Below are 22,809 nucleotides of genomic sequence, written 5' to 3'. Positions count from 1 at the left end.
AGTTGTTTTGTTAACCAAAACAACTTCTTATACTATTCCATATGAAACTTGGACACTCCATTACATCCAAATCCCTTTCAATTTGGTAACTCTCATAGTCGAATAATTCACTTTTCTAGTTGATTTTGAAACTCAGATTAATTTTTAATAAAAAGAAAAAAGAAACAGTACTAACAGACGCAGATGTCTGGTATTTGCTGTATTACAAGCAGATACTGCAAGGTGTAGATGGTGACTAGAGTTCACCCATCCTTCTTGCACATTTGATACAATCATCCAATATCATCTTGGCATCATATTTGTATACAAATCCTTTGTCACACAGCTTTGTTGAGCTCCACTTGATATCCTTCTTCTGCCCAGCTTCATCTCTGAAATGTAATTTTCAGATGAAAACTGTAAAAAACTAATAGGAAGAAAACTTAACTTGTGTATTCCAAGACTATACAATCAACTACAAATTTGATCTTAATCGTGCTTAAAGTTATTCCATGGAAAATGTCCTTTTTTAGCATCTATGTTCGTAAAAGATTCTACAATTTAGGCCTTTGAGTTAGTTCTTTCAGAAGCAAACAAAAAAAGACCAAGAAATAGTAAACTAGCAATAAACAAGAACAGCCAACCACTTACTCTTGTTTCACATTGAATTCTGGATGATAACGAGCATAATGGTTAGCCATCTCTTGTAATGAAATGTAAGAACTTGCACACAAGAATCTTCCACTGACTGAGGTGCTTTCCATGCAGAAAATATGAGCTTCACAGACATCATCAATGTGTGCAAGAGGAATTTTACCCAGCAATCCTTCTAGGAACTTGAGTGTTTTGTAGGCCATTTCATTTTGCACGATCTGTGCAATGCAAATTAACCTGCTGCTGAGTGCAGAAGATACGAGGCAGTCACCTCCCACCAGTCCACAAGCGAGAGTTACCACCTCCAATTTTCCTCCACCATTTTCATCATTCCCATAGCTCAACAGATGTTTCTCAGACAGTGTTTTTGAATAAGTATAGTCCTTTAAATATAAGACCAATACAATAAAGTCAACATTTGTACATTTGCACCTCTGTTCATATTTGATTCTTGTACAGTGAACAATAGTAATAAACAATCTCAATGATGTAAGAAAATCAACTGATAAAATTCCCAAGATTGATCTGTAGTACATGATAATTGATATCAATAATGACTTTCCTTGTTAATGACAAAACCAATTGCTTTATTGATTTTCATCCTTATACAGCGTCCAACTTTCTTATTTTCATCTCAATTTCTGTAACGCTCTTTGTTTCTTTGCTTTTATATTAAAGTGCAAATGAGAGCATGGAGAAGTAGGAATCGAAATTCTTTCTTCGTAACAAAATTGAAGGATAAAATGTTGGGAACTAACCTTGTACAAAGGAACATCAAGGAATAGGTATTCCAAGGAATCATGGAGAGGGGTCCAACAAGTTTCATCCATTACATCTTTGAAATCAGTCCCATCTTCTTTCAGTGGAGAGGCTGCTACAACAGAAGCAGTGTAGATCAGACGCTTCACCGTCCCTGATCTCACACATGACATGGCAATGCTTTTTGCCCCTGCAACTGCTGCTTCGGTAGTATCCTTGTACTGCTACATATGCATGCATCTTATCATCACATCACTCATGTATAGTATTAACATGTTAAAATTATACTTTCAACAATTTCATGCCATGTCTAGAACAGATTGAGTTAAACACACGAACCTGAGATGAACCTGGTTCATGGGCGAGGGGAGTAGCAACATGAAACACATACTCACATTCTTCAATTGCAGGATCAAATTGAACTGGGTTGTAAATATCAGCTTCAAACAGAACCAGTTTTCCTTCTGCGTGAGGAAGGCTCTTTAACAGCCCTACCTTTGACTCGTTTTCTGTTCATTATGTTCCGAAATATGAATCAAAATGTGACAGAAAGAGAAAGAGAAAGAGAGAGAGAAAATACTAACTCAGGTCTCTGAGAGTTGCATGAACAGTGTGACCCTTGGCCAGTAGCTTGTTGATGAGCCAGGAACCTATGTAACCACTCCCTCCTGTTACACATACCTTGCTCCCTTCCCCCATTTTTCTTATCTTTACACAGATAGGTATACACCACAAACAATTACAACTTTCAAATGAAGTTGAAGTAGCTTTTGAAGTCGATTTTTTTCGTCCTTTTCCTGAAAAATGACTGTTCACTATTAAATTTGCATGACTTTTTCTTACAAAGTTTCATTCTCGAAATTATTTTTTATTTTTTTTATTTTCTCGTTCTCAATATTTTAAAATCATTTAAAATATGTTAAATCATATTATAAGAAAAAGTTGTTAAAATTTAGTAGTTAATCATTTAAAATATGTTACATCATATTATAAGAAAAAGTTGTTAAAATTTAGTAGTCAAACTATCGTTATCTGCTCACAAATATTGCCAAAGCACGGCCTTTTTGTATTTTAGAATCTGTTAGAAATCAAATTTGTAAATATGGGTCCATTGATTTTTTTTTCTCGATCATGGTAGAGGTAAAGTCGTCCTTTCACCGGACCGGTTTCTCTTTTCTTTTAAAAAAAAAAAACAATATCATCACTGGAGACGACAGTTTGTGTGTTAAGAGAAAACTAAAGTCGTCCTCGTATATGTATATTTCACTTTTCAAGTTTTTTTTTTCATAAATAATAAAAACTGAAAATTAAATAATGAAAACTAAAAAATTTGAAAATTAAAAAAAAAACATTGAAAACTGAAAATTTTGAAAAATAAAACCCAATAAAAGTGAAATTATCATGTTAGAGGACGACTTCACTTTTCAATTAACATAAACTGTCATTTTTACGGATGACATTACTTTAAAAAAAAGAAAAACCAGTCGGATAAAAGACAATTTCACCTGAAATGTCGTCCTTAACCATACCAACTTGATCTTGTGTAACAAACAAAAATTAACAAACATATTTACAAAGACCCTAAAATACAAAAAAATCCGCCAAAAACACGCTTTAAACATCACTGTTATACTTCGGATTGGTATCCTCTTGCAGATTCAGTAAAAGTGCATGAATCTCAACCACTCTTATTATATGATAAAGTGATCTAAACTAGATTTTCTTAGTGTGTTTGTCTCTAATGGCTTTCATTTTTTTAAGTATGAGTAAAACCGCGGTACACGCAATGTTAAATAATTTTATTCAATCACAGCACAGTTCACCATTTCAAACTATTTTTAGATTCAAGAAGTCTTGGAATTTAATGATTATAAAAGAAATTAATGCACACAAGAAAGACACAGATATGCATAAATAATTGGCATGGTCGGAACCATTACAAGTACTTTTCCATGCCTTCGTCGACAATATCTAAAATATATATTTTAGCATATACCCTTGAATTCATTCAATATTTTTAATTTACTTTTGAGAGAATACTAACACTTTAGCAATATATTTTTAAAATGTATGCCAAACTTCTAATATCTCCATAAATTTTACAGATTTCAATCGCATTCTTCAAAAACATAAACAAAAATTGTATAATATATTTCTCATTTGTCCCTTTCTTAGCCTTTAATTTTAGAAAATCAGCTTATGTGATTATTGACCCAGAATTGCTACAAAGAGTTATTCAAAGGTGGTATTTCACTATTTTGTTAGGTTTAGTTTTAAATCCTTTTTTTTTGCTTTAAAAAGTTTGATTTAATTAGTCATATGGTACCCATTTTTGTTTGGATATGTCAGTTTGATACTCATTTTAAAAAAAGTATCAATTGAATCACAATTTTTGAAAAGATGTTTCAAGTCCTTTTCAGCAAAAAAAATATTAATGACATCAACAATATTGATATTTAAAATGACTTACAAAATTAAGTATTAATATTTATATTAAAATTTATTGGTAATAAGAAAGTAATACCCAAGTAAATACAATTGAGGATGCCATATACATTTTTTTTTTGTAATAAAAAAAATACTTTCTTGACTTTGGCTTGCTTGAATGAGCCTGTAAAATTAAGTTTACATTATTAAATTTTTAAGATTGATTTTTGTATATAAAAAAAATACAGTGATGTTGATTTAAAAAATATTGTTATTGTATATATTATAATAAAAGTCACTGCCAAAAGATATATAAATATATTAGTATATAATGATAAGAATTTTTTTTACTAATAGTAATAGGTAATAATCTTACAAGGACAAGTATTATATATTTAAGTTTCATTTTTACTATGTATGCACAACGTAGTAAAAAATAAAATATATAAATGAGGTTGAAATGAGAAAAGTTATGTTCATGTGAATTTCTTTTAGCAAAAAACTTAGATATGGTAAATTTATATTCATTATTTCAGAGTGTATTGATCAACTTTCAATTTTTAGGATCAAATGTACAAATAATAGAAAAGTTACTTTAATAAAGAGATGTGTTTAGAATACAAAATTAATTCGGCATAGTTTGAAACACGACAGTAAAAAACAAAAGAAAAAAAACAAAGTACACCTAAAACTGCTAATTAAAAAGTGTGAAAAATCTCCGAAGGCAGATATCAAAACTACGACTTTGAAATATAAAACAAATACGTTGACTAGTATTCACACAAGTTGTATTAAGTTTTATATTGTGCTAAGATAATTTAAAAGTACATTAAGTTAAGATATTAAGAATTAACTGTGTAGTGAAAGTCGAGTACAAAAGATCCAAAAAGTCTGCAACAAAATATGAATTTTTTAATAACTTGCTCTCATTTCAATAGCATAACATATTACTATATCAAGTTATATAGTTAAAAGGATGACATCCATCTTTTTATCTTCCTTCTATGTATAACCTCTTTTAATGATAAAATATTATATTTAACTAATAAAAATAAATATAAACAAATTTGATTAAATTAGTAAACGAGCTTAATCTTCAACAGTTGTTCAATGCCTAGTTCATTAGGATTTCCAGATACTCTACATTTGTATGAATAACAACTGATAAAAAAACAGGCTATGCAATTGGAATTTTGGGTTGTATTTTGGGTTGAGAGACATAGTTTCTCTGATAAGAAATATATATTGCACTTATTATAACATACGAAAAGAAGGATAAATTTGGATGTTGAAGTTATTTATTTATTTGTGTTATGGTCAAAATGATTTTGAAATTCATGATGAAATTAAATAATGGGACTTGTTTTATTTTAATCCTAATACTGAAGTAGTAAATACTTTGTGAAATTGATTGTTTCAATAATTATTGATTATTAAAAAATTTACTTAGTAGTTTATCATCTTCTAAAATATTTTTAAGTAGAACAATTAATTAAAATGTTGATTATAAAGTTAATGAAAAATAATTTATAAATAATTTTAGAATTTTAAAATTTTTAAAATATATATCAAATAGTTTTTGGTAGTTTTAAAGTTTCTATAAATGTTAAAAGACAATAAAATAATGATATATTTTATCACGTTTTTAATCGTAAAATTGTGATAAAAATACTATAAAATATAAGTGATATTTTTTTTTCTAGGATTAAATATGTTTTTGGTCCCTTCACTCTTAGTGAAAATTGGAATTAGCCAATTTTGAAACTTTGACCTAATTTAGTCCTCAAACAATAGAAATGAGTGAATTTAATTCTTTTAACCAAATTTTGTTAAGTTTACGTGACATTTCAAACACGTTTTATGATAATATTTGAGTTAACATTGAAGCAAAAATATGTTAAACAATATAAACAATTCAAATAATATAATAAAATGTGTTTGAAAGACCATGTAAACTTAACAAAAATTGGTAAAAAGAACTAAATTCACGCATTTATAGAAATGAATAACTAAATTGGTCAAAAGTTTCGAAGACGGACTAATTTCAAAATTCACTTAAACTTGAGGATCAAAAACATATTTGTCGCAACCTAAATCGCGACGGGACGACGAACTATAAATAAATTCATTTGGAAAAAGAGATTAAAAGTCACCACCATAGTTTATTCTCGAAAACTATAAAAAATCATAAAAATAAAATAAAGTCTACGAAAATCAAATTTAGGGTCCGGGAGTCGATTACAGAAAGGTATTAACACCCTACAGCGTCCGCCCAAAGGCGGTAGTACCTTTAATTAAATTTGCAAAAGAGATTTGTTTATTTTAAATATTTATTTTTCCCATAAATAAGAAAATATTGAACAAAATCATTTTCTAGTAAAAAGGACCTGACAAGGATTAACCTTGATCCTACGTATTCTCATTAAAAAAAATGAGAAATCAATGCTACTTAGTTCTTTATCAAACTATTTGAAAATGATTTGGAAAATTTTTGATTTTTGGGAAGTGAACCTGACAAGAACTTGCCTTGCTCCTACGTATCTCTATTCACAATGAAGAACATGCGGCTGGGTTGACACAAAAATCATTTTTTTATTCTTTGTATTTATGAAAGGGAGTGTCGCGCGACGCTAGCGGTCGATTAGACACCAAAACAATAATTTTATGATTTTTTATTTAGTTTGAGAAGGAGTGTCTTACGATGCGAACGATAGCTTAGACACCAAAAACAATTTTTATAATTTTATATAAAATAGAAGTATCGTGCGACGCGAGCAGTCGATTACCAAAACTATTTTTATAATTATTGTATTTAAAAAGAAATGTCATGCGACGCGAATGATCGATTAGACACTAAAATTATTTTTATAATTTTTATTTTAAAAAAGAAGTGTTGTGACGTGAACGGTAGATTAGACACCAAAACAATTTTCATAATTTATTTTATTTTAAAAAGTATCGTGGCACTAAAAGAAAACAAATAAAGAAAATAATTTTATATTTTTCTTTATTCTTTTTTTTATCATGTTTCAAAAACTGTTTTAATTTTTATTTCAATTTAAAATACTTTTATTATTTTAAAAAATAATGTGATTAAAATGTGAGATTTAATTAAAAAAACGGTAAAATTGGAAATAGAAAATAAGAGTGCATAAGTGAATATGTGGGTGCAATGAAAAAAACTACACATATGAAAATGGGGTGCACATAGATAAACGCATGGCGTATAAAATAAACTATAAAATAAACATATCATAACCTAAAAAAGAAAATTAAAGGAGTGAAATTATTACATTATTGGGAAGTGCATGAAGTAAATAAATATCCGACTTAAATTATGGAGGTACGTGAAAACAGAAAATGAATCTGCCTAATCAAGAAAATGAGAAGAAAGTGTGATAGTTAATAATGAGGGTGTGTGAAAAAAAATGAATCTGCCAAATAAGAAAAACAAGAGGAAGGTGTGATAGTTAATCATGGGGGTGCATGAAGAAAAAATGGAATCTGTCCAAACCCTAATCTAATTACCTTCCCAGCACTTAATAATTCACCCAAATTTCATCTTCTTTCTTCCGCTAAAGCACCAACGTTTGCTCTTTGCACGGCCACCGATGACAGCGCCAGCCACCGTCGGAAGCCTTACCGGCACCGGTACAACTCTTCACAGCGGCTAAGCTTCCCATGCTCGCGCGAAGTCAAAACATCGAATCACAGTTACTGTCGATGACGCCACAGCGGTCGAACAAAGTCGCCGTCAATGCCACTCGTGCGAAACACCTCAGCGTCGACCTCTAATGCCGTCACCATGCCAACTGCCACCCACCGTGCCTCCATTATCCACTGTCGGAATCATCACACCAGCGTCAACAAACCTCTCGTTTTCCTCTATTCCAAACTTTCATCTCAATACATCAGTAGATTATTTTTCATTATTGAATTTGATTCTTTGAATATCTTCTGTTGCTCACCGTTGAATGACTATGGTCTTAATGAATTGAAAATGTGTTGATGAAGATGAGGATGAACCAAGATTGGAGGAAGTGCGTGTTGAATATCTATAAATCACGTATACAAAAGTCGAAGATGAATGGAAAATGTGAAGTTTGGTGATGGCGAGGGATGTTAGGAAGATGAAAGTGCTTGCAGGAACAGTAACGAGTGACTCTCTACAAAAATTCTCTCCCCTTTTTAAAATAATCGTTCACTAATTCAATAAAAAACTGTTACGTGAGCGGCAGTTGAAACTGTGAGAGGAAGTTGGAACCGTGAAAGGAAGTTGAAACCATTAGAAAAACTCTTTTTGTGTTTTTTAATCTTTACTTTTTTAATTTAATTAATAGAAAAACGAAAAGTAATTAATAATAAATAATTTTTTAACTTTTTAATTTTTTTTAATTTTTAATTTTTAATTTTTTATTAAATCTTATTTTATTTTAATTAAACAAAACGAAAAAAATAATAATAATTAATAATATATTTTTTAATCTAAAAATAAAAACCTTATTTTACTTAACTTAAAAACATAAATTAAAGAAACATTTTTTAATCCTTTTTATTATAATTAATTTTTACTTTTTAATTAACACTTATTTTTGTTGTTGTCTTCTTTTTTAAAGAACATTTTTTATTTATCCGAACGAAATTGAGTTTTGATAATATTTAACCATTTTTTTTATTTTAACGACAATACTAATGTTTAAAATATCTATATCACAAAACATTTTTTATATATGTAATTTTAAGAATTTGTTTAAACATTACAAAATTTATAAAATAATTTGTGAACTTTAAAATTTATGTATTTTTAGACTATTTCAAATAATCCAAAAAACGTGAATTTAATGGATCTCAAACCATAAATAAATGATTTTATATATTAAGTAAAATTTGTAAAATTAAGTTTGGTGAATTTTTTTTTGCAAAATTAGATCAAGTCATCAGGGTGGAGGACGATATTAAAGATGAAGTCATCCTCTATCCCAACTAGCTTTTTTTTTTAAAAAAAGGTAAAACCGTATTATGAGAAGATGATTTTTATTCATATGAAAACTTACAAGTCTTACTAAATTATGGTATGGAATATATATCGTAAATATTCGTTTAATTCTGTGTATTTTGATTTTGATAGTTTAATGCAAATTTAATTGAAATATGAAATTTTTAGAGTAATATTACAATATAAAATATTACGAGCGTTAAGATTTTGTAAAAATTTTGAACATATGAAAGATATAAAATATATGATAAATATAAAAAATACGTAAAAAAACTATTTATATATATATATATATAATAATAAAATATAACCAAATATAAAGTGAAATGAATTTACGTAATTTTTTAAAAATAAAATAACAATATTATTTATCTAAAATTTTTTCTTTCTAAAAATAAAATGTAAATTTAAATGAATGCAAAATTAAATGAATATTTACCGCACAAATAGAATATTTACATATGTTGTATTTTGGATCTTCCAAAGAGCATCAAGTCTCAAAAACAATACTTTTTTGTATTTTGGGTTGATTTTAAGGAAAACTTTCTCAATTAATATTAATTCAAATATGCAATACTGGGAAATGCTTAGTAAATACATAAGAAAAAATAAATATTCTGTAAACAGGAATTCTGTAGACAATTATCACAACCCTTGTTCTCTCAGTAATGTAGCATTATTTCTCACAGTTAATTTAGAACTGAGAGTTTTAATCAACAAGCTATAAACACTAGTATTAAAGATAACATGGGCAAAGCAGATAGAGCAAATGAGACTAGAGTTCACCCATCCTTCTTGCACATTTGATACAATCATCCAATATCATCTTGGCATCGTATTTGTATACAAATCCTTTCTCACACAGCTTTGTTGAGCTCCACTTGATATCCTTCCTCTCTCCATCTTCATTTCTGAAATGCAATTTTCAGATGAAAACTGTAAAAAACTAATAAGAGAAGAGAAAGGAAATGATAAATCTAGAGAATCACTTACTCTTGTTTGACGGTGAATTCTGGATAATAAAGAGCGTAATGGTTAGCCATCTCCTGTAATGAGATGTAAGAACTTGCACACAAGAATCTTCCAGTGATGGAGGGGGTTTCCATGCAGAAGATATGAGCATCACAGACATCATCAATGTGCACAAGAGGAATCTTACCCAGCAATCCCTCTAGAAATTTTAGTGATTTGTAGGCTCTTTCATTTTGCACAATCTGTGCGATGCAAACTGTTCTGGTACTGGGTGTAGATAGAAGGGTGTCACCTCCCACCAGTCCACAAGGGAGTGTTACTACCTCTAATCCCCCACCATTTTCATCGTTCCCGTAGCTCAGTACATGTTTCTCAGACGTTGTCTTCGAAAAAATATAGTCCTTCAAAACAAAAACCAGATACGATTTTTAAAAACAGCAAGAAACTTGATACTAAGAAAAATAAATTAAAAATTATATTTTAGTTGGCATAAAATATTTGATATATAATTAATTTATTTCTGCACTCTTGTAAGATTGTCAAAACACGTGAGAAGAAGTCCTTCTGCTTTTATCTATCAACTGTTCAATGGGTTGGTATCTATCATGATCAGACAAATGAATCATGTGCAAATAGAAAAGGGATAAATATGAAAAGTTGAAAACTAACCTTGTAAAAAGGATCATGAAGGTATAAGGAATCATGGAGAGGGGTCCAACAGGTTTCATCCATCACATCTTTGAAATCACTCCCATCTTCTTTCAGTGGAGCGGCTGATACAACAGACGCAGTGTAGATCAGACGCTTCACCGTCCCTGATCTCACACATGACATGGCAATGCTTTTCGTCCCTGCAACTGCTGCTTCGGTAGTATCCTTGTACTGCTATATATGCATGCATCTCGTCGTCACATCACTCATGTATAGTATTAACATGTTAAAATTATACTTTCAACAATTTCATGCCATGTCTAGAACAGATTGAGTTAAACACACGAACCTGAGATGAACCTGGTTCATGGGCGAGGGGAGTAGCAACATGAAACACATACTCACATCCTTGAATTGCAGGATCAAATTGAGTTGGATTGTAAATATCAGCTTCAAACAGAACCAGTTTGCCTTCTGCATGAGGAAGGCTCTTTAACAGCCCTACCTTTGACTCGTTCTCTGTTCATTATGTTCCAAAATATGAATCAAAATGTGACAGAAAGAGAAAGAGAAAGAGAAAGAGAGAGTGAAAATACTAACTCAGGTCTCTGAGAGTTGCATGAACAGTGTAACCCTTGGCCAGTAGCTTGTTGATGAGCCAGGAACCTATGTAACCACTTCCTCCTGTCACACATACCTTGCTCCCTTCCCCCATTTTTCTTTCTCTTCTTCACAGAACTTGATACTGAAATAGGTTTTGAAGAAATATTGCCAAAACACTCCTTAAATACACTATTTTCAGAATTACTTCTTTTTTTTTTATTTAAAAAACTGTGGTCCTAATTCAAATTTGGATTTATATTGGAACCAATAATTTTGACTTAAAACTTGACGAAGCAAAATTCGGAAAGTGATAAACATGGATGTCTCTATATATTATGCACTTCATTACTATTATTTACTATAATTTTTATCTTTCTTTTAATCATATCTGATAATTTATTATGTTTATATTTCTTTTCTCTTCTAATAATATTATGTTATAATTAAGGTATATATTATATTACTCATAATTTGTTTTTTGATACAAAAGTTCTTGCAATTTAATGATTATAAAAGAAGTTAGGTACTAAAAGACTCAGATATGCATTAACAATTTCATGGTAAATGTGCTGAGTAATTTTCTATGCCGACTAGTCTTTATACGTTCAATATCCTGACTTTACTTTTGAGAGAACTTTGACATTTCAATCAATAAATATGGTAATATATTTAAGATTATTTATTTTCACTAAGTCTCTTAAAAGGTGTGCCGCATTTATAATATTTCAATAAATACTACAGATTTCAAGCGCATTCTTCGATAATATTAATTAATATTAATTAGGAAAATGACTTTTTCACCGATAAATTTTGATAATTTCTTTTAAATCTTAAGTGTCATTTTTAAAATAGTTTTTTACTTTTTTTTTCATTTTTAATATTATTTTTTATAATACCTTATATTATAAAAAGAAATTGTCAAAACTTAATATTCAAATTACCACTATCCTATTAATTAACATTTATATATTCTCAGAAGGAAAATGATATTTTAACCTATTTCTTTTGACCCACTTTTAACCTACCACTCTCATCACCCTTAGATCATTTATTTTAATTTTTGTAATGATGTGATGTGATGATCTAAGGGTGATAAGAGTGGTAGGTTAAAAGTGGGTCAAAAAAAGTAGATTGAAGTATCATTATCCTTCTCAGAAAACCCTCTTTGGGGACCAATGTAGTTGCGTACGGAAAAACCCTCTATCTTTTCTTTGGCAGGAGTTGAAACTTTGAAAGTGACTGATAATACATTGAAAATTAAAACATTTATTTATATTTTATAAATTTTCATTTATGTTAGTGATATTTTTAAATTTAGGCAATATGAAGTCAATATGATATTTTTAAATAAAATGGAAATAGAAAAATATGACTATCTCCCTTTTCTAATACATGATATATTTGTTAAAAACTGTTACATTTGTCTAAGAGATTATATTTTTTAATAGACCAAAAATCTTTTACACTAAAATGCAGCAAAATAAATTTTAAAAAGATGTAATATTAATTTTTTATGTTAGTGATATAATACTTTTTATGATAACAATATAAATTTAAAATTGAAGTAGTTATGAATTATTTAATTCACTTAATTTTTTATAGCAAAATAAGACATTGTATAGGTTTTCTTATGATGAATTGTCGAGTGGACTTTTTATTGGAACTATATCCTTAGTTTATAAAACACATTCTATAAAGATCTTTTTCTTTTATAACTTAAAGAATCTAACTGAAATTCTTTATTAGAATTATGTCCTATGTTTATAAAAGACATTCTATTTTATAACTTAAGAATCTAACAATAAATATACTGGTGGACATAATTTTTCCTAGTATGACAACGACAGTACTCTACTCACGTGTTCAGTTACCCATAGTACTCGAAACTGCCCAGGAGATAAAATTAAAATAAATAAAATTATATATCAACACCTCAAACTAAATGACACCTCATATCAGAAAAAAAAATATATATATATATATAATAATAATAATAAAAACGAAAAATTAGAAATACTAATTTAATATTAATAAAGAAAAAAATATCCATATATATGAATACATATAAATTTTAAATTAAGTATTTCTAGCTCAGAAACTTTATATATTAGATTACATGTTTTGAACATTATAATAAAATATCCGAGTTTATTAATTTCAAACTGCTAGATGTTACGTGTATACACGAAATGTGATTTGGAAAGAGTGTAAACATATTAATTTTTATATCTATGAAGGTGCAGGAAGAAACTATGGACGTGTAGAAAGAAATGCCCATGGGGAACGGGTGAGTGGACGGATACCCACGTTGGACTTGGTTTTTGGAGATAGAAAAGAAGAGAGGCCCATTATGCATAAGATGATAATACAAACATTAGCAATAGAATGTTGGTTGAATCTAATCATGATAATGGGTTGACTACTGAAAATTAATAATTTGTTACACTCCCGAAATGTGATCGGAACATGTTCTAAGAACTCTATTCCAATGTTGAGCATTAAATTAACAAGTAAAACAAATAAAAAATAAATGATTAAATCACAGCACATGAACACACAGTAGAAGTGACGGATATTATTATGCTTCAAATGAACTTATCCAAAGATTGGACAAGGCGACAGACAGGCACAAAAATGTAAGCAAAAAGACGCAAACTACGATGAAACCGATAAGATAATGCCGGGATAGATTAGACAGTTATTCCAAGTTCAACAGTAAACGGATACAATTCATATGGTCGTGATTTGGATTTTGACCTCTGCTTAACGGAATTAAAAGAATAATGAGAGTTTTATATAAATAAAAATTTTGAATATCTTTTCTATCTATAGATGATTAACAAAGGCTGAAAATAGATATTTGCACCAAATTACGTGACAAAAAGCATATATTTTTCCAATTCCTAGAAGTGGAGGAAAGCCAAACTTTCATATCAACCATCATGTTTGGCTGAAAAAGTGTGGAGCACATATGATATTATGCAACACGTGTAACAGCCACATCCAAACCTTCAATCATCATGCTATAAATGAATTAACTTCAGCCACACAAAAAGAAAAATACCATAATTTATAACAGTGGAAACTTAATTAAGGTTCTAAATTGCAGCTGCTGTAGTAACAATTACACAAACCTCAAAACTATGATGCCGTGAAAATTTGGTTTGAATGCACTTGCTTAAAAATTCAAAGTCATGATAATTGTTGGGAAATGAAGAACTCGTTGAGTTTACTATCATCTCAGACATGACCTTTTACAATTAACAAACATTTTCTCTCTTACACAAATAACCTAAAACCAGACGCTATAAAAACATGAAAAACGAAATGTAAGCTTTAAATTTTCACCCTACTTCACACGTACGTTAATGATTAAATGTCTGAAAAAAAAATCAAGGATTGAAGAGATTTAAATCTAAAATGTAACCTAAAAAGTTGGAGTTCAAGCATTCAAGATTTGGAATGTGAGTGTGATTTATAAAGTGAGAATAACCAATCATTCAGTTTCCTCCAACCCCACGGAACTAAACATGTACAACTACCATCAATGGAATTTAATTTCCTAATCCTTCCAAATCATCCATCCATTCCATCAGCATACACAATTGACTAATCAATGTCGTATTTAAAGTCTACAGAATTTACCAGCATATTGATATTTTCATACTTAATTCAATTCTAATTTTTTCTATAAATTTATATCGTTTTATATTAACGATATTTCTTTTATATAATCATTAGTAACGTTTTTTTTAACGAAAAAACACAATTACATTTTAAGTTTATTATTATGAATTTAGATATCTTTCATTTATTTTTTATTAAAAATTTGTCCTATCATTATTCAATTAGAAAGATTAAAAGAAACTGTATTTCATAAAGTAAAAGTCAATACCAAATTTCAATAAAAATAAAATAAATTTTAATATGACAACATGTCGTTCAGATACAAATAATATTGATCCGTTACTTGCTCTGTCTAAAAAATTCAACTTGTTATCTATCAAATATCTTTCGAGAAATGTCTATAAGTTTCTCTGTATCCATATATATCTACATGCAAATACTTTTAAAATTTATAAATTAAATTTAAAATAAAATAAATAAAAAAATCTTAAAAATATGAACTGCCATACAAAATTGAATATAAAGTACAATTTAAATAGAATGCCATAAGATATTAAAAACAAATTAAATAGCCGGTGTCCACAAATTAAATATCATGATACACATGTTGATCTCATTAACAAACAAGAATTTAAGTATTCATATTTGCTATCAATAAATATTTATTACATATTTATTCATTGATATCTACATATACCAAGTTTTCTCTACACCTAATGAAAGATAAACTTATTTTGTTTGAGAGAAAAAATGTGGAAATTTATGATTTTAATGGCAATCAATTATTTTGATATGGAAATGAGGTTGATAAGATTTGATGGACAGATCGAAGAGGACAACAGGCCTAGGAGTAATAATTGGGCTTACTTTAAATTTTTGAAGCTCAGGATTCAACGAAAAAGCTTATTATAAATGTCTATAATGCCTTATTATTGCATTTAGTAGGTAAGAGAGGCACCCAAGAGTTTCACTTGGAGGCAGAGTAGGTAAGCTCTGAACTCATCCACCATTATAATTTACTTTTCAACACCCATCATATTCTAACTTTTTTTATCCATTCTAATTTCTGTGCTATCATGCAATTAGAAAAAAATAAAATAAATCCTTAACTATAAATATTATAGTAGTATATTTCAAAATTATGTGGTGATATATATAGTTCAAATTTCGAATAATATTTAGTTCTGGTGAGTACTACGAAGGAAACACGTACCCAAAAGAAAACGAGCAGTGACAGACGAATTATGATACCTAATGGGTCCAAGTACATCATTTATCCAATCAAATATTTCCAACAGACATTCGTGCAATTTGTCAAGTCTGTCATAATTTTAAATGATTAACCAATGTTTTTATTTAGATAAATTAAAATTGCTGACTTATATTTATTAATTTAATTTAATTTACAAGTATTAATGATATAAATAACAATATGATATCTTTTAAATAATATAACATCAAAATTGAATTTATTTAAGTTTTAATATTTTATGTTAATAAAAGTTTCAAAACATAGTGAAACAGGTAAAGATGGATCGGAGACATGATGGATTATATTGTTATTGAGAGATTATATATATATATATATATATATATATATATATATATATATATATATATATAAAAGATATTTAACATAAATTTTATCCTAAAATCTTAAAATAATAATATTATGATTTGTATTTTTATATAGTATATAATTTTATTTATTATATCTAAAATAAATTTTTTAATTCACATTTAAAAATATCATAACTAATCTCATGAAACACTATCGCAAGATCCAGCGTCCGTTACTTCAAACATAATTAATTTAAAATAATCTTAATGTATGAAAATCAACTGTTAATATAAATGCTTTTAATTATAACATGTATCGTAAAAATCGAATCTTATTATTTCAAACAAGAGGACATTAAAAATGAATGAAATTTGGAAAAAATAAATAAAAGTAAAAAATTATTGCAGGGTCAATAATTGACAAGAAAAGTTTGAAGTAGTGGCCTTCCTATATAAACCCAGGATATAAATGGCATATATATCATTTGAGATTCGTTTCTCTTTTTGCGCTTTTCTCTTTTTGAAATATTAAAGAAAGGCAAAGCCTATCACTAACTCCGGGTGCAGAATACAATTTCATTTTTATAGAAAGATTATAATGTAATGTGTCCGGTAAAAAAGTTTGGTGTCTTCTAATGAAAAAAAAAAAAGGTATAGTAAATTTTGAATCAAAGTTAATTATCACCTTACTCAAAATAGTTTTGTCTTATGATCACTAGAGTTAATATCTTATTTATAAGTAAAATAGTTATAAATTGTCTATTCTCTTAATAATAAGAAAATATTTTAATTACCAAAAATAATAACAAAATGTAAAGATAATAATAAAATATTAAATTTCACCTAGACAATAGTATTTGCTAATAAAATTTCATTTCTAGATATTTCTTTTTCAAATTTTTTCACTTGTTTTGTTTTAACTACTTTATTTTTTGTTGGTTTTAAATTTGGTGTCTTCACTTTGCATGTAATCGTTTTTACTTCCACTCTTTGCTCCACTCTCACGTCCGCTTATGACCTACGTAAAAATTTATGCATGATTTATTTTACTTACAAAATAAATTGTAAGATCCATAAATCAATAAATAATGTATTACTTTATAAGCATTTTATTATATATTACTATTAATATATATATATATATATATATATATATATATATATATATATATATATATATATATATATATATCAACTTATAGGTAAGCTAACATATTGAGTAAAAAAAAAAAAACAATTGGTATAATAATTTTGTTTCGGTTATAATACATAAATTTCATACATATCAATATGCATTCTGATACATTCTGATACATGTACGGTTAGTTAATAGGTAAATAAAATAATAATAATATAACTATAAAATATAAGTATATGATAAATATACGTATATATGTTGCAGCAGGAATGACGTACTGAAAGGATAAAAGAAGATAAAATATCTTCTAACCATAATCTATAACTAACCTAATAAGAACTACACCATTAAAATACTTAGTTTAATTGAAACTAAGTAATCATTACTCTACCACTATAAATAGCAAAGAGATGTTAGAAGGCAAATGTGGAAAAGATACGGGAGAAGCTGTAGTGAACAAAAATAGAAGAGAGGAAAATAACAGAGTGAGAGCGTAGTAGCAATCAGATCCACTTATCACCTTGGTGTTTTTTTTTTACAATAATTAAGGTAAGGGAAGGAGACATCCATCACTTTATCTTTTTACTTCGATTATTTGTTTTTATCTATTAGTAATTTTTATCTCGATATCTACCCTAAGTGAGGTGTCCCTAACCTCATTCTAATTTATATTTAGTTCCCAATCTTATTTATTTATTTCCAGTTATGCACTGGTCCTATTTATTTAATTTATATTTATTCTCATTTACTTATTTATATTTATCTCTAGTTACGTATTGACCCTTTTTATTCATTTATATCTATTTTAATTATTCATTGATCCTATCTATTTATTTATTTATATAATTATATGGTTTAATATTGAAATAAAAATTATGATAAATAAAGATTTGATTAATGTAGTTGGAGGTATGACCTTGGGGATTTAAACGAGTTAGTATCACTCAAGATGAGATGTTCTTGAGTTACTTTGTTGGCCATGAACTCATTTATCCTGACTAGTCACTACAAAATTAATCAATATCTTTATAAAAGTATAATAAAGATCCCGTTTTATGGAATTGGAAGAATTTTCATTTCATTTTATTTTATTATGATATGTTATTTTTTTTGTGATATTTGTCTCACTTCCCTATTTCTTTTGATTGTGTGCGAAAAACAAAATTTTATAACATTATCATAGATGGCTGCTCCGAACACGCCTGATCCCTTCTTCGCCGACATTGTGGCTGTTTTTTCGGGAAATGCATGGCAAACCAATGTAGTGAATAATTCTGTAACATTTCAGGGAACGGGAAACTCTACCATTACTTTTCTCTCTGCTCCGAATGCACCGATTGTCATCGAAGGACAAATCGGAGTTACCTTTTATTTACCCCCAACAGTCCAAGTGAATCTTATCTATAACCTTTTCCCTCCACCTGTTTGATAAACCGCATATGAGGGGGAAACTGTAAATAAATAACCCTTCTTCCTCTTCCAGTATAGGAAATATAAAATGTACTAAACAATGTGGATATAGGAAGTATATAGTATTGTAAATATATATATATATATATATATATATATATATATAAATGTGAATATTTTAAATATAATTATATCTTAGTGTATAAATTTTCGCCTCTAAATATTTATAAGTATACTGTAATAAATAAATAAATAGAATTTTTTTATCGTCACATTAGATGGTATCAGAGCGACGTTTCATGCGAGATCTGTGAAATGTGCTCATTATATATATATATATATATTTTTCTTTCTAACTCATACAATTCCAGATGGCAAACATTAGAAGAAACAATGAATTAACTGAAGCAATGCAAGCTATCCGAGACATGGCTACTGCTCTAATGAGGAATCAAAGACCTGAAGGAAACCCTGAATCACAAGGATTAGCTGAATTTAGGAGAAACAAACCCCCACAATTCTCTGGAGGATATGATCCAGAAAGGGCTGAATTATGGATTAAAGAAATGGAGAAAATATTTCGAGTTATGAACTGTGCTGACAACCAAAAGGTGAATTATGCTGTATTTATGTTATTAGGAGAAGCCGAATATTGGTGGGATGGTACCAGAAGATTACTTGAAGGAGGAAGAATAATTATTACCTGGGATGTATTTAGAACAAGGTTTTTAGAAAAATATTTCCCTAATGATGTGAGGAGAGCAAAAGAAATAGAGTTCATGCAGTTGAAACAAGGAAGTATGACTGTAGGGGAATATGCTTCCAAGTTTGAAGAATTAGGAAAATACTCTACTTTCTTTTATCACCCAGAGGAAAGGATGAAATGTATAAAATTTGAAAATGGACTTAGAGATGAATTGAGAAAAGCAGTAGGGATACTAGAAATTGCTGATTTTCCTATGCTTATTCACAAGTGTAGATTTTTGGAAGATTTTGAGAACAACCAAAATATCAAACCAAAGTATTTTGGACCCCAGACAAATAAAAATAAACGCAATGAGGGAAAACCTTACAATCGCCCACAATGGAGGACCCAATCCAACCAATCTTCATCAGGAAATTCTAGTAGACCTGTATATGATCATATCAGATGCTTTAAATGCGGACAAGGTCATCATGCTAAAGATTGTCACCTTAAAGGACCAGTCTGTTTCAAGTGTGGGAAACCTGGTCACATATTCTCTGAGTGTGGACAACAAAAGCCACATTTCAATCCAACTGCAACCAAGACAAGACCTACCACAACAGGAAGAGTGTACACCATGACTGGAGCTGAAGCTGCTAAAAACCATGATCTAATTCAAGGTATGTGTTTTATTAAAGGAAAAACTTTAAATGTACTGTATGACTCAGGTGCAACTCACTCATTCATTTCCAATCATTGTGTTCAACATCTTAATATGTCGACCTCTTTTCTAAAAACTAGTTTGGTTGTTTCAACTCCCACAAATGACTCAGTAATAACCAATAGAGTTTGTTTAGACTGTCCACTGTTCATTGAGAATACAAAATTCCTTGTAAATTTAATATGTCTACCTTTATCTCAATTAGATGTAATCTTAGGTATGGACTGGTTATCTTCCAATCAAGTCCTTTTGGATTGTGCTAAGAAATCAGTGATATTTCCAAACTCTGAGAATCTTCTAAAATCACCTACCAATTCAAAAAGTGAGCCTTTAAGGAATGAAATTCGAGGGTACTTGTTATTATCTTCTATGGAAATAAAAGAGGAAGTTGAGTTGAAAAATATAGCAGTTGTTCAAAATTTTCCTGAAGTCTTTCCCAATGATATTCCTGGTTTACCACCTAACAGAGAAATTGAATTTTCCATAGATCTGATGCCTGGAGTTGGACCAATCTCTATGGCACCATATAGGATGTCACCCTCTGAATTAGCAGAATTGAAGAAACAATTAGAAGAGTTACTTGAAAAACAGTTCATTCGTCCTAATGTGTCACCTTGGGGAGCCCCTGTTTTGTTAGTTAAAAAGAAAGATGGATGTTTTAGGTTGTGCGTAGATTACCGTCAATTAAATAAATTCACCATAAAGAATAAATACCCTCTTCCTAGAATAGATGACTTGATGGACCAATTGAGAGGAGCCTCTGTATTTTCTAAGATAGATTTAAGGTCCGGATATCATCAGATTAGAGTAAAAGCAGAAGACATACAAAAAACTGCTTTCAGAACTAGGTATGGTCATTATGAATATCAAGTGATGCCTTTTGGTGTGACCAATGCTCCTGCAATATTCATGGATTACATGAATAGGATCTTTCATCCATTTTTAGATCAATTTGTGGTTGTTTTTATAGATGACATTCTTATTTACTCTAAGACTCTTGAGGAACATGAGAAACACCTTCGAATTGTCTTGCAAATCTTGAAAGAAAAGAAATTGTATGCTAAATTGTCTAAGTGTGAATTCTGGTTAGAGGAAGTAAAATTCTTAGGACATGTGATTTCCAATAACGGAGTGTCAGTGGATCCAACCAAAGTAGAAGCAGTTTTACAATGGGAACCACCAAAAACAGTGACTGAGATTCGCAGTTTTCTCGGTTTGGCAGGATATTATAGGAGATTCATTGAGGGATTTTCTAAAATAGCTTTTCCTTTAACCCAACTCACCAAAAAGGGCCAAGCTTTTGTGTGGACAGAAAAATGTGAAAATAGTTTTCAAGAACTCAAGAAAAGATTAACCACTTCTCCTGTTTTAGCATTACCCAATCCTAATGGACACTTTGTTATATTTTGTGATGCTTCCAAAATGGGATTAGGTTGTGTTCTTATGCAAGATAGAAGGGTAGTGGCATATGCTTCTAGACAATTAAGAACACACGAGAAAAATTACCCAACCCATGATCTAGAACTAGCTGCCATTGTTTTTGCACTTAAGATATGGAGACATTATGTTTATGGTGGAAAGTTTGAAGTTTTTAGTGATCATAAGAGTCTCAAATACTTGTTTGATCAAAAGGAATTAAATATGAGACAAAGAAGATGGATGGAATTTCTGAAAGATTATGATTTTGAATTACAGTACCACCCAGGTAAGGCAAATGTAGTGACAGATGCGTTAAGTAGAAAATCTTTACATATCTCCTCACTAATGATTCATGAAATAAATTTGTTAGAAAAATTTAGAGACATGAATCTGTCAGTCACCCTAAGCCATGATAAAATGCAATTAAACTCCATTCAGATCATTAACAATTTACAAAAGCAAATCCATGAGGCACAAGAAAGTGATGAGTTAATTAATAAGAAAAAGAAATTGATAGGTCAAAGGGGTGGGGAGGATTTTGGCATAGATAAAACCGGAACTTTAAGATTTAAGGACAGGATGTGTGTATCCAATAATGAGGAAATTAAGGAAATGATTCTAGAAGAAGCACATAAAAGCAAATTAAGCATACATCCGGGCACAACAAAAATGTATCAAGATCTCAAAAAAATGTTTTCGTGGCCCAAAATGAAAAAGGAAGTGGCGCAATATGTAGCAAAATGTCTAGTTTGTCAAAAAGCTAAAATAGAACACCAAAAGCCAGCAGGAATGCTACAATCCTTAGATATACCTGAATGGAAATGGGATAGTATAGCAATGGATTTTGTAGTTGGCCTCCCACGAAGCGTTCAAAAATTTGATTCCATATGGGTTATCGTGGATAGGTTAACAAAGTCTGCTCATTTCTTACCCATTAACATTAGGTATTCGTTGGAAAAATTGACTGATTTATACATAAGAGAAATTGTCAGGTTACATGGAGTTCCAATAAGTATTATATCTGATAGGGACCCTAGATTCACTTCAAAATTTTGGAGAAGTTTACATCAAGCCTTAGGTACGAAGCTTCACCTTAGCTCAGCTTATCATCCCCAAACTGATGGACAATCTGAACGAACCATTCAATCTTTGGAAGATTTGCTGAGAGCTTGTGTGTTAGAAAATTTTGATAGTTGGGATCGATACCT

At 29.4% G+C, this 22,809-nt stretch overlaps 2 protein-coding genes across 4 annotated transcripts; both read right to left on the bottom strand.

Annotated features, from left to right (window-relative positions):
• Positions 1–60: 60 nt before the first annotated feature.
• On the bottom strand, positions 61–2,153 carry LOC114186665 (putative anthocyanidin reductase). Of its 2 annotated transcripts, none has more exons than XM_028074640.1 (5): positions 1,977–2,153; positions 1,732–1,901; positions 1,392–1,616; positions 631–1,016; positions 61–371 (listed from the first exon to the last, which is right to left on the bottom strand). In XM_028074640.1, the coding sequence occupies exons 1-5, from the start codon at positions 2,089–2,091 to the stop codon at positions 236–238; spliced, it is 1,032 nt and encodes a 343-aa protein (XP_027930441.1). In that variant the 5' UTR covers positions 2,092–2,153; the 3' UTR covers positions 61–235. The 2 variants fall into 2 exon arrangements, with proteins under 2 accessions (XP_027930441.1, XP_027930443.1); XM_028074642.1 differs by having other exon boundaries at positions 1,392–1,613; positions 1,977–2,152.
• Positions 2,154–9,410: 7,257 nt separating this feature from the next.
• Positions 9,411–11,213, bottom strand: LOC114186663 (putative anthocyanidin reductase). 2 transcript variants are annotated; one of them, XM_028074637.1, is made up of 5 exons: positions 11,039–11,213; positions 10,788–10,957; positions 10,457–10,672; positions 9,809–10,188; positions 9,411–9,726 (listed from the first exon to the last, which is right to left on the bottom strand). In XM_028074637.1, exons 1-5 carry the CDS (start codon positions 11,151–11,153, stop codon positions 9,591–9,593), a joined length of 1,017 nt encoding a protein of 338 aa, XP_027930438.1. In that variant the 5' UTR covers positions 11,154–11,213; the 3' UTR covers positions 9,411–9,590. The 2 variants fall into 2 exon arrangements, with proteins under 2 accessions (XP_027930438.1, XP_027930439.1); XM_028074638.1 differs by having other exon boundaries at positions 10,457–10,669.
• Positions 11,214–22,809: the final 11,596 nt, after the last annotated feature.

This window comes from Vigna unguiculata, chromosome 6, assembly GCF_004118075.2.
Source record: "Vigna unguiculata cultivar IT97K-499-35 chromosome 6, ASM411807v1, whole genome shotgun sequence".
NCBI classification, from domain to species: domain Eukaryota; kingdom Viridiplantae; phylum Streptophyta; class Magnoliopsida; order Fabales; family Fabaceae; genus Vigna; species Vigna unguiculata.
This window is presented reverse-complemented; position numbering and strand designations above follow the sequence as displayed.